Source organism: Oryza brachyantha, chromosome 5 (genome assembly GCF_000231095.2).
Source record: "Oryza brachyantha chromosome 5, ObraRS2, whole genome shotgun sequence".
Lineage (NCBI taxonomy): Eukaryota > Viridiplantae > Streptophyta > Magnoliopsida > Poales > Poaceae > Oryza > Oryza brachyantha.
The window spans coordinates 11,750,032-11,762,964 of NC_023167.2; the positions used below are offsets into that span (position 1 = coordinate 11,750,032).

Consider the following 12,933-nt stretch of genomic DNA (forward strand, 5'->3'; position numbering starts at 1 on the left):
TTAGCTAAACAGTCATGCTTTGCTAGAGCAAAAAAGAAAGAAATATCATAATACTGTCTGAAAGTAAATCCAAGCATACTTTTTAAGAAATTTATTACCTACCTTTTGCTACTTATATTTATTTCTTATGCAATATTAAGATGTTCAAGGGGCACTATGTAAATAATGCCAGACTTCATATATTGATTTTAAAACAGTACGATTTTATACACACAGAAAACATACCTCATCCATATGTAAGAGAAAATTGCCGTTCAATCCGGGGGAAGCAGAGCAGTTGCCATGAAGTTTTTGCCAAAACAGGCACTCAAGTCAATCAGAACAAAGCTTAAATCTTTCAAAACTACTTTGCATCTCAATCTACAATTAGCACCAAATATTTCTTCAGCATTTCTTAGATTTTGCACCTATATTTGCCAATTAATTAAAGGAAAATGAGGAAGAGCATAGTCTAAAATTGATGCACTTGCTTATGCATTTACAGGACAGATTAGCCAGCTGCCACTAACCATTTACATCACTTCTGCTTGAACACTCTACATTCAACACAAGGGAAATGGAAGAGGAAAGAATCATGTAAAAAGAATGCAAGCCCACATTTTTCAAACAGCGGGCCCCTCCTCTTCTAGGCCTAATCAAAATATCATAGCCGCGTTAGCACCCATGCTCGACGGTGAGAGAGCTTTGAGAGCTTCGTAGTGACTGAGCAAGTCAATTTCTTATGTCAATGTTGTACTTCATTATCAATACTGCCAGCCGATTTGTCGACCACTCGAACATTATACTGCTCATATACCCGTGCCCTATTCTCTTGCCACCATTGTTCTGCTTGTGTCTCACTGAAACGCTTCCGGCTGCATTCAAAACAAAGAGTGAGTGAATATGCACCATTACAAAAAGATAAATTCAAAATCGTAACTTTTAAATACTACTGAGTATGAAAAGCAGCACAGAACTCCGTAAGAGTTGAATGTAGCAGCCTTCAACTCATATAGTTTGATGTGGCAGCAGTCAGCCCCTGCCCCCCTGCGCCCTCACCTCTTACTACTCTCAAAAACCCAAGTACCATGACCACCCAACAATCTCCATCTTCAACGATCTATTTGTCCCCCGGGGGGTGCACATGACCTTTGTTTTGCAAGCTAGGTATTATGTCAGATTGTTGTAATATTCCTAGCATTCTCAATCCATGATATACATATATCAGGCGACGACTATTAGAATTCAAAAGGAGAACATTATCTGTAGAGCTAGTTAACTGTGGTTTTGCAAATCAAGATCCTTTTTTCAAGACTCAACTGGCCATTACATGCTGTTCTCTCCACAGAACAAGAGTATACAGCAGTTTTCCAAATATCGAAATAGGGACAAACAGAACATAGGTTGATTTTACTACATAGCAAGTCAACACTCTCATCTTTAGGGTTTTGCTTATGCTTATAAGCCAAAATTTGAATTTTCAATGTTCAATTTAGAGTTGATTTTGAGGTTTTTTCATCATAGTTTATTTTTCAACTTTAGCTTTTAGATTGCCAAGAACACGTATATAAAATTTTTATTCACAAATTATTTTCATTTGCAAATATGCCTTTGCCCTCCAAATAAACAGAATGTGCAAACATCATTATTTGTCATTGCTAGCTAGTCCGAGTCTCCTAGACTGCTTACCAAATAATTTACAACCAAAGCATTTGGTAAACAAGATTTTTGCTGACTAATAGTTATATTGCGTAATCTGTATGTGTGGTTGGTGTGTACCTGAACCGGACCCTCTTGAGATCTCGAGTGCCTCCAGGTAGGGCAGTTAGAGTGATATACACCCCTGGTTCATCTTGCTCTACCCATTCAGACTCATGCTTAGCATCTGAATCAGGTAGCCTTGTTCCATTCTTAGCAATTTCAGGGTGACTCAACTTATTTCTAACTGAAGCTGGTCCATTGGAAACAAGCAACCCATTTGAACCGTTCAAACAGGTTTCTCCAGAACTTCTTGGACTACTCAAATTATCAGATGCAACTGATATATCAGTTGGAATAGAAATTCCTGGCAGCGGTGGCAGTCTGCTATTCTTCACTACTACTGCTCCTTCAGGTAGCTTCTCTGCCATGCCCTTCAACTATTACATGAAGAATTGTTAGTGAAAATATTCAACATGTACAAAATTATTATTTAAGTTTGAAGATCATCATGCACTTTTGGTTTGTTAAATACAAAAATAGCACCCAAATAATTCTATTTTCAGTTTCCCGCTTTCAAATTCCACTAAAGCGGCAGGATTGTCTTATGTCTAGTAATGCATGTAAATTATTAGTCAGTCTCATAACCCAGAAAAGTTATACTTGTCAAGGCCTGTTGACCAACCCACAGTTCCCTTCATTTTGAGCCATTCGGTTTCAATCAAAAGGTTTCACTTAAGACAAACGTGTAGTTTGTTAGTTTATAAATGTCTGTACAGTAGACAACCAACTGGAAGCATAAGCAATCTTACCTGAACAGTTAATGATTTAATTACTTCCTTTGCAGCTTTGCACTTCGCAGTTTCCTCCCCTGCAATTGAAATAGCTTCCTTCAACTGTTTAGTTGTTCTCTCCAAATCAGCTTCCAGTAGCTGAGACTTACGAGTAAGATTTTCCACCTGAAATATTAAGATTGTTAGATAATGAACTGTTAAGCATGTTCTCTCTACAAACAAATGGGATTTTTAATGATCTATCAGTCCAATACTTGAATAAGGCAGTTAAAATATTCTATAGATGAAAATGAAATAGTGGATCAGGCCCAAGAGTAGTCATAAAAAGGTCATAACGTTTAACACAGGCAAAGAAAAACAGGAATGCATACAAACAGTAGCAAATCGTCTTGCTAGCACAAGATTTTTAGTTTCCAGTCAGGCACCGAAGGCTTACAAACTGATTCTCAGTATCCAATTATGCATACAAACCTAAAAGGTAAAACTTACTGAAGTAGAAAAAATTTACAAAATGTAACTAGATAATGAATGTAGTAAGATATGTACCTGAGACCTCAAACTTAAAACTTCTTGGCTTATGCTATCATTTGGCTTCACACCATCCACCACTCTAGGAGAGGTTAGACCACCCAAAGTAGGTGTTGGAGTTGTGGATCGAGGAGGGCTTGCTCTTCTTGAAACAGGTGATGTTGCCCTTGAAACAATTCTAGACCCAGGAACTGATGCTGAAAAAAACTTCTTTGATGAGCCAAAGGATTTTGAGATGTTGAGCCCACTCCAGTGAGAACTGCCATTTGGAATAGGGGAAACACGACTGCTATTGAACTCAAACTTCTTGTTTTTCTTTGAAGTTCTATTATCCATGTTCTTGAAAGACTCCAATGATGTCAATCTAGACAATTGGGCATTTGATTTTGTCTCCAACTCATCGTCAACAGAATCATTGAACCCCTGTATGACAGATCCCCGCTTTGCTGAAGAATATCTGTCTGTCTCAGGCCCCTTGTTCAGCTTGCTGTAGCAGCTATCACAGACACGATAAGGCTTGTTTTGGTTTGGTGCTAATGAAGCTTTCAGAGATTTCTTGCTGCTGCAGGAATGACAAAATACAAGTGCACAATTGTAGCAATTATGACGTTTTCTCCTCAAGTTAAATGGCAACCGACATCCAGAACACATGGACTGATCAACTCCAGAAACCCACTTGTGAATGCATATTGCTGCAGTGAAGTTAATCCCACAAACAACAGTTCTGACTTGCTTATCTTTCAGAGCTTCAACCAAAGTAGGACAACTCCTATCGTCCGTATCTCCATGTCCTAACCGACCATTTGCACCTTTACCCCATGTGTACACCTCAGTTCTTGAAGTCAAGACAGCGACATGATAAGCACCACATGAGATCTCCTCCACAAAGTTTTTATGTAGCTTCCCTTCAACACGCACAGGAAGGATGCCATCTGCTTGCGGATTTCCAAGCTGACCATAAACAGGACTTCCCATTGTATATACATGCCCTGAGGTAGTCAGCGCCACCGTCATACAATGACCACAAGCTATTTGACAAAAGTTGGGCTCGACCAAAGCAGCTACACACGTTGGAACAAGTCTTGCATCTTTGTCACCATGTCCTAAACGGCCTTTATCACCATCACCCCATGTAAAAATCTTTCCAGAAGAACAGTTGCTGGAACTAGAATTACCGACCATCACTTCAACAACAGCGGCAGTGTGCCAAACACCACATGCTGCACGAACAGTCCGTAGTCCTTTGAGGGATTCGACTTCCCTAGGAACCGAAAGACTCTGTCTATCTCCATGACCTAGAACTCCAAAAGATCCATCTCCAAATGTGAATAGCTGCCCTGCAGAAGTTACTATAGCTGTGTGCCAAGGACCACATGAAATAGATGAAACATGCATGCCCTCTAACGGTCCATTCACCCTTTTGGGTAACCAGTGACTGACTTCATTCCCATGGCCTAAAAGCCCAGAATTGAAGGTACCATTTCCCCAAGTGTACAGATCACCAGAGAGCGTAACTGCACAAGTGTGGTACTCACCACATGCTACTAGCTCAATGTTCATATTAGCAAGAGCATCAATAAGCTTTGGCTGGGGCACATCACAATCTACACCATGACCAAGACGTCCACCTGATTCCTCACCCCAAGAGTAAATCTCTCCCTGCTTAGTGACTAGTGTGGCATGCCTTCCTCCGCAAGAAATGTTCTGTACATCAAGTTTAACAGCAAACTCCAGTGGTTTTGGTACAAGACAATCCATCTTTGCACCTGAGGAGTTCCCAACTCTCGAATTGCCACCACCAAGAATTCCTTCCCCAGTTCCCTCTCCCCATATGAAAACATCACCTAGGGCATCACCATCATCATGACCAGAACCATGACTTGACGAGCTAACAGCACTTGATAGACTAACACGGAAAGCATCCATTGGGATGCCCCTTGAGTGTAAATTTGTGTTATCTGACTGCCCAGAAGACACAGAGTGGATAGATCCGGCATTAGAATCTGATGGGAAGAATGGCTTGGGAGGGGCTGCATATGATACAATGTCAGAAAAGGCCTTCTCCAGGCCGATCTTTGGTGGGCTCCCAAATGGACTACGAAGTCGGTAATTTTCACTACCATCCTGTTGCAGGACAATTGTCAAGATGTTTTCTATGTTAATTGAAGTAGACAGCCACAATAAAACAAACAGGTTATAAGGATATAATTCTTATTGTGGTGCTGTAAACCCACCAGTATCTACATAACGAGATTATACATAGATTACAAAGAGAACACCATAGGAATAGCATAAGACTTTTGCCATGTTGCTGTTCAGATCTTAAATCACCAGCATGGAACCAAAAAGTAACAGTAAAAAAAAAACATACAAAACTGAAAGAGCTTTGCTTGTTCTCTGTAGGTGACAGACACACATAAAGTGGTATAGTGGGATGAGCTGAGTAGGTAGTGGGCAATACCTTGTGGACACTGTCATTGCTGCTGAAAGGGGAACTCAATGGAGAACTTCGTCTTGTGTAAGTTCTGGGGCTAGTTGTACCAGAGGAAAGCATATCACTTCTTGATTCCGTTCTCCATTTCCTTTGATGACTACGTGATATGAGTGTTTTTAGCCCAGCAAACCATACTTCGGCTTCATCTTTATCCTTGCATATCTGATATTCATGATAAAATCACATCACCAAATAAAATCAATTTGCGACTAAGTGGGCAAAGGGATTTAGTGTGCATCAAAAGCGAAAAACAAACCAAGAAGATATAGAGAACATATAAATGAACGATCTATAACTTACAATGTCCAATGATCGATCATGAGATATGAGAGAAAATGACTGGCATTCCTTTTCTGGCCGTGGATACCTCTGAAAAATTGCCTGCGGTAGCAAAAGAGAAACAGATCTTATTAAGAAAGATTTGCCTCCATTAAATATAGGTGAATACTCCCTTATGAATCATAGCATCAGAAAATGAACATACATAAATAACATCATGGGATAGTCTAATTTGTAACTGTCATGTATAGTATAATTGAACCATGAGAAGTTCCATCAATTTAAAGGGGTATGGGGTAATTCGTTGTTATGAGGGCAAGACATATTACAGGCTGCTATCTCCTAATGACATATCAGAGATATATGAACTGTAAAAATTTCTTGTCAGTTGTCAATAAGAAGTAAGAACACAACAAAACTACTCTTAAAGAGAAGGGGCTTTTGCAAATTTCCAACTATTTTTGCTATATTGCAAGGATGCCACTAGAATGATAGTTTTAGTGGCTTCTTTGCAATTTTCTAGTGATATTTTGTAATAACGATTCAAATCAGTGGCAAATTACAATTGCCCCTAAAGAGAGAATCATGTTAGGTTCGAAGCTTAAGAGATACTCGCAGATGCATTCATTGGGAGTTAGCACCAACACAAAAAAAGCATAAGAAATACATAATTGATCGCAGGTATTATATGATATTTGATTGCTGAGAAATCCTTATTCCTGAAACTAGAAAGTATACAGAGGTAACTCACTGTTCGTTGTCCAGGAATTATTCTGGACACGTGGCTCAACCTTAGCTGCTTTTCCTCTTTCCCTGAGAACCATATTAATATAGATTCATCCTGAAGGAGCAAAAAATTGCAAGAATATCCATAAATCTGAGGGATAAACAGAGATGATTTCCAATTCTGAGAAAAAATGTAAACAAAGCTCACATTGGAAAGCCTAAATGGGCAAAATTTTGGCTTCCCTCTACGCCCGTACTTCAGCAAGTATGCTCCTTTCTTGAGAGCAGTGATGGCCTGAAAAACAGTGGAACATTGTATCAAGCATCGGTACTTAGTATCACACTACTATCCTAATAAAAGAACAAAACTAGGTCAAGACTCAATAGATGTGACAAAGGAGAGGCGTTAAAACACAATGGAACAATCACATCCATTCTAAATTGGCCATCGATATGTTCAATTGTACCTGATCTTTCAAACATTTGAAACTACCTAGACTCCTAGAGATGGAAATGAACATCATATTGTGTATAGAATAATAAACCAGTCAGTTAATATTAGAGAGTAGAAAACCTGAAAGTAGTGTTCCAACTATTACAAGGAAAAGTGATTACTTAAGCTAACTCCCCAATTCACAAGAGAGAAAATGCAATAGCTTGTACAAAGGTCTCCTTTGATTGATAATTTCAGAAACAATTATCACCTTTCAAAATAAGGCATTCTCCTATAAGGCTAGCACATATAGGTTATTCTCTTTGAGGTAAACCGTCACACAAAATGCATTCAAATTCTTCGGTGTGCTATGTGTGCACAGAGAGAACAAAATGAAAACTCACACAAACGGCAAAGAATTTTTACAAGCTCATTGAAGGGGTAAGTATATGTCAGCAGTCACTGCAGAAGATATGTACCGATTCAATTAACACACTTGCCCTTCTCCTCAAAGCAGTAGGACAGAACTAATATAGCAGTATAGCTCAACCCAATCAATTATCGCAAGCAGCACCAACCAACGGCTTAGAAAGGTTGGGAAACCGTTAGAGCATACCACTTCCAACTCAATCATATAACCTGCACTAGAGCCAAGTAACGACTAGAAAACAACCCAATCAAAATACCTTCCCGAAACAGGTTGCCACTAGCAAACACAAACGCTGTAACCAAATCGATGTCTCTAGGAGATAGCCCACCCAAAGTGCCAAATTACAGTAATTAAATCGCCGCCCACCACAGAACCCTACTTGCAAGGCAGCAGCAAAGCCGAGGCTGCAGACTCCCCCACAAAATTTTACGGACGGGCTTCTCCGCGGGGGACACGCAGAGCCACTGCGGTGGCCGGTGGTAGCAGAAAATTCGGCACCCCGCACGAGCGCATATAATGCATCCACATCCAGAGTCTTCCCCAGGCACCGGCGCCGGGAATTTTTCCTCTGCATTTCCGAGGCGAGCGAAGGGAGGATCAGGGAGCGGCTCACCTGCTCGATGTCGCGCTCCACGGCCCCGGGCCGGGCGCCGCCGAGATCCGACGAAGCGTCCGACATCGCGCCCGCGCGCGCCGTCACCGCCTCACGGCCCTCCTCCTCCTGCCCGGACCCGCAGCCCGCCGCATCCCCTCTCCCAACCAGCTGGCCGATGCGCCTCCCCTCGGCACCAATGGCAGGGGACCCCCTTTTCCGGCGGGGGAGAGAGGAGAGGAGAGGAGCGGCGCGCACGACGGGGGTAGAAATAAAATCACACCCTCCCCGCGGCGACGGAAGCCCGCGCCGGGCTAAGGGCGGCCGCTGGGAGGGCTGGAGCGCCGCGGGGTTTGCGAGCGGCCCCCGAGCGCGCGCGCGAGATGAGCGAGATCGAGGGCTCGAGGCGAGAGGGGCGAGAGAGAGGGAGGGAGGAAGGGATGGTGCGAGGTGGGAGGTGGGAGACGAGACGAGACGGGACCGGGGGGAGGGAGGAGGGGAAGGGGACCTGACCTCCGTTTTTCTTTTCTTTTTATTTTTCTTCCTTTTCCTCTCTTTTTTTGTGGGTTTCTTTCGCGTTGTGTGTGTGTGTGTGGGGTTCGGCTGGATGGCTGGAGGCCTGGCGCTGGTGCGGGTGGTTGGTTTGTTGCGCGTGCGTGCGCCTGCGCCGTGCTTGCTTGCTCGGCGGAAGCTGTGTGGCCGTTTTGGTTTATTTTTTTTACTGGTAGTAGGGGAGCGGGGTGGAGTCTCTCGTTGTTCGGTTGCTGTTGCCGTCGCCGCCGGGGCAGCGGGGAGAGGATGTGTGGGGGATTTGCGGCGGGGAATCTGGGGCTGCGGCCTGCCTGCCAGACCGGGCGCGGCACCGAGTGGGATCGCGACGCGTGGAGGATGTACGCACTGCGTGCTGCTGCGGTGGTGCTGGTCTCTCGGATCCGCCGCGTCAGAAGTTGTTTTCGCTTGCTTATGGAAGATGTGTCCTACACCAAACTGACGGATTTTTACTTCCGGGGCGCATACGAGAGCAGGACATCGGCAGTATCGGTGGTGGAACACGACAAAAGAAAATGAGGTTACAGCGGAGAGCTAAGTGCACACTAAAAATTTCTTGGTGTATGGCCGATGGCTAAGGGTAATTTACAAATTTAAATCTCTGGTTTTCTATCGGCTAACCGTAAAATCTCAGATTATGGTTTTAAATCAGAAATTTAAATCACAGTTCACAGATTCCGGCCGCCTGCGCCACCACCGTCGTTGGCCGGCAGCTTGCACCCACCGCCTAGCAGCCCTAGCCGGCAAGTCACCTGCCTGCAGAGAGCCAGACGGCTGATGGGCCAAGTAGCCCCTCGTTGGCTCCCCGCCCCTTCCGTCGCTGCCCATCGTGGTGCCGCTTGCCACTAAGAATGGTCAAATGGGGATTGGGGAGCGGGGAGTGGACATAGGGGAGAATGGGAGGGGAGAGAGGTCGAGCCGCCGCTGTCACGGTAGCCGGCGCGTCGCGACGGCTGAAGGGACGACCGGTCGATCGGACTCCGTCTGGACCGTCTTCGCTTCGGCAACGGCAAGGCAACACCCCTGGTCCCCTCGCGAGTCGTGACGACGACGGTGGTAAGACGGCTGCTTCGGCTCTGCAAGTTTGGACTGCACCGCTACGGGGTTCAGCAGTGCGACAGTGTGGCTGCTCCTACCTAGATGCTTCCTTGTTTTTTGGGGCCACCTAGGGTTTCTTTTCTCAGGTTTTGGGCCATCCTCGCCCACACCGGCCTGCTTGCACTTGGCCCGCTAGCTATCTCCATCCGCCGGTCGTATTGCACACACAACCGCCCAGCATCTGCTCACGCCCGCCGCCACGCCATGGCTCCTGCTCAGCTACTCTCGCCGTCCGGGGGGCTCTAGCTCTAGGCCAAGGTATGGCAGCCGTCATACCTTATCATGGTCCTCCACCACTAGATAGTATAATGACTAGTTTGTGTTCTACAAACTTTAGAAAAAAAAATTCATATAGGATAGAAAGTGATTGGACAAATGATTAAATGAGGAAAAAAGTTTGTAATTAACACTTAAGATATGATATGGTGAGAGATAAATAGTATCTAATAATAGTGTCTTTATGACTTACAGCATGTAAAAATAATAAATAGTGTATGCAATCAGGATTCTTCCGAGGATACTATTATTTTCATATCTCGTTTCTTTACCAGTAAATGCAATTTTATTTTGGCAGCGTCCATATATCACGGACAATATTAGATGCAGAACATTGGCTAGGTTAGCTCATTTAGCTTTTTTTTTCGAGAGAGAGGTTAGCTCATTTAGCTTGAGGATGTCATGGACTACTAAACGAGTGAATCATATCGAGTTGTTGAGACTGTTTGTAGAAAGTATTATGTTTTACAAAACCAAAACCGTATCATGTGTTTATGTTGTCCCCATACAAGTGTCTTTATTAACTACGGTTTCTGCGAAATCAACGATAAATTCACACTTTAAATTTAAAAAAATTGAAGTTTGTAACCATTAAAATTAACTATGTGTTCTTTTAGTTTAAATACTTATGCTCAAAGTAATTGTGTTCCAAACAAATCTTCATATCCGTACCATCGTCTTTTAACTTGATCCTATGTAAAATTTTTGCCGCAGTTCCTCCAGTGGGCCAACCCCATATAACACAATGTAAAGCTACATGGACAAAAAGTCTACATCGACAAACAATTCCTTTTCAGTGCACCGGCAGGCTGCCCAATTATTTGTGCCCATAAGAGAGGTCCAGGACCATCGCTAGCCTAAGCTTAGCTGCGCCGATGTTGCAGGTTGGCAAGAAGACATCAACACTTTCCACATCCACCCAACGAGATAGAGATAGAGAGAGGGGGAGGAAAAAGGGCCCTGCTTCCGGCTTGGCTTCGCTTAGGTAGGGGACGCCCCTAGCTACCAGGTTAGTTACCGCCTATCATTCACATCCAAATACGAATCCTTCGATCTCACGCCAAAATATTGTAGCAGTACTGGTGCGATGGTTTGTCTCGGTTTCGGTTAAAATATATATTTTTATGTAAAATTTTATATCTCACCTTTATATAAAGATGTTTATAACTCTATAGTAGTTGATCTTATTATTTACACTATTAAATAATTATAAAAATATCGAATAATTTTTTATTTTTCATATTTCATCGATGAAAAGAACAGCCTACAACGGCATGGACATTTCTGTTCTCTGAAAATCACGGTGTCTGATTGGAATGTCAAAATTCTCCATCATCATCGCCGCATAGGCTGTCACATGAAAGAATGAATAGCAGGAAAAGTTAGGCCTTGTCTAGTTCTCAAAATTTTTTTTTCAAAAACATCACATCAAATTTTTGGACCCTTAAATAAAACATTAAACATAGATGAACTAAAAAACTAATTGCACAGTTATGAAAGAAATCTTGAGACGAATCTTTTGAGCATAATTAGCCCATGATTAGCCATAAGTGCTACAATAACCAAAATGTGCTAATGACGAATTAATTAGGCTCAAAAGATTCGTCTCGCGGTTTCTAGGCTAGCCATGAAATTTGTTTTTTCATTCGTGTCTAAAAACCCCTTCCGACATCCGTCAAACATTTGACGTGACACTTCTCCTAAAAATTTTCTCAATCTAAATACCGCATTAGAATAATCACATAACAGAAAAGGCTCGTGGCCATTGGTTCAGGGAGAGGGAATTATAGGATATCACTGGACTGGACAGGGCATCCTGCCCAACCAACTTACTACAGTTGCGCACACAGTGCAGTGTGCAGTGCAGCAGCTTATCACCTCACTCTTCTGATCAGAATTGAGGATGGGGACCCTTTCACTCAGCAGCAGCAAAGCTAGCCCAACCAACTGGATCCCCTTCCAAGCATACATTTGTAGATATGTATGCATCGTAGGGGCACATTCTTTTCAGGAGGTAAATATTAGCCGAGTAGTCTCACAGAAAACAAGAAATATGATTAGCATATGATTCATCGATAATAAAATATTAAAAATTACAAAAACGGATTGCTTTTCTTTTTTAAAAAACTTATATATAGAAAATTTTCTTACGAAACACACCATTTAACAATTTGAAAAGTGTGCTAATGGATATCTATGGAGTAACTAATCTTATTAGGTACTACCCCTTCCCTAAATGTTTGACGTCGTTGACTTTTTATATACATTTGACTATTCGTCTTATTCAAATTTTTTTTGTCAAATATGTAAAACTATATATATACATAAAAGTATATTTAACAATAAATAAAATGATATAAAAATAATTAATACCTATGTAAATTTTTTGAATAAAACAAATAGTCATACGTGTATAAAAAAGTCAACGGCGTCAAATATTTAGGGATGGATGGAGCAGTAAAGAACGGGGAACATCTCCATTGGCAAAGCTTATAAAACTAATTGGGCATGGTCCTGGAAAGGTGGAATGGAAAGGTGGGTGTTGGAGTGGACTGCTGGTGGTGGCCAAATGGTAATTGGAGCAATGCATATGCATATGCTGCCTGGTATGTGCTGGAGGTGGTCACTCATTCGTGGGGCGGCTCTCTTGCAGTTGCAGGCTGGCAAAAACTGTGCAGACGTACGGTTGGACCAAGAGGATGGACGCCAGTGCGCGTTGCATAGGAGGAAGTGGTGGAATAATACTCAGATAAAAACTTCAGGATACCAATTCGATGCATCTAATGACATTCACAAGATAAAACTATTTGGTGTTTCACCTTAATTTTATGCTGATATTTGGGCCGTATGATGCATCTGTCAAGCATGAAACCGTACCATGATTTTATTACTTTTTAGGAAACCATTATTTTATTATGTTTTTAAAAGAAACGACTAGGAAAAGGTTGGAAATTTGCTTATTTACGAATTAAGTATTTAGCTGTAAATTTAATACCATGTCAATAGTTTTTAAGAAAACTAAAATTTAAAAACGAAGATAATAAAAAAAGATATCTT

General features: G+C 42.3%; 1 protein-coding gene across 2 annotated transcripts; it reads right to left on the reverse strand.

Moving 5' to 3' along the window:
* Window positions 1-379: 379 nt before the first annotated feature.
* LOC102712360 (PH, RCC1 and FYVE domains-containing protein 1-like) lies at window positions 380-8,348 on the reverse strand. 2 transcript variants are annotated; one of them, XM_006654281.3, is made up of 9 exons: window positions 7,975-8,347; window positions 6,707-6,793; window positions 6,524-6,613; window positions 5,794-5,874; window positions 5,461-5,655; window positions 3,018-5,123; window positions 2,490-2,636; window positions 1,759-2,117; window positions 380-854 (listed from the first exon to the last, which is right to left on the reverse strand). In XM_006654281.3, exons 1-9 carry the CDS (start codon window positions 8,038-8,040, stop codon window positions 725-727), a joined length of 3,261 nt encoding a protein of 1,086 aa, XP_006654344.2. In that variant the 5' UTR covers window positions 8,041-8,347; the 3' UTR covers window positions 380-724. The 2 variants fall into 2 exon arrangements, with proteins under 2 accessions (XP_006654344.2, XP_015693130.2); XM_015837644.2 differs by having other exon boundaries at window positions 6,524-6,793; window positions 7,975-8,348.
* Window positions 8,349-12,933: the final 4,585 nt, after the last annotated feature.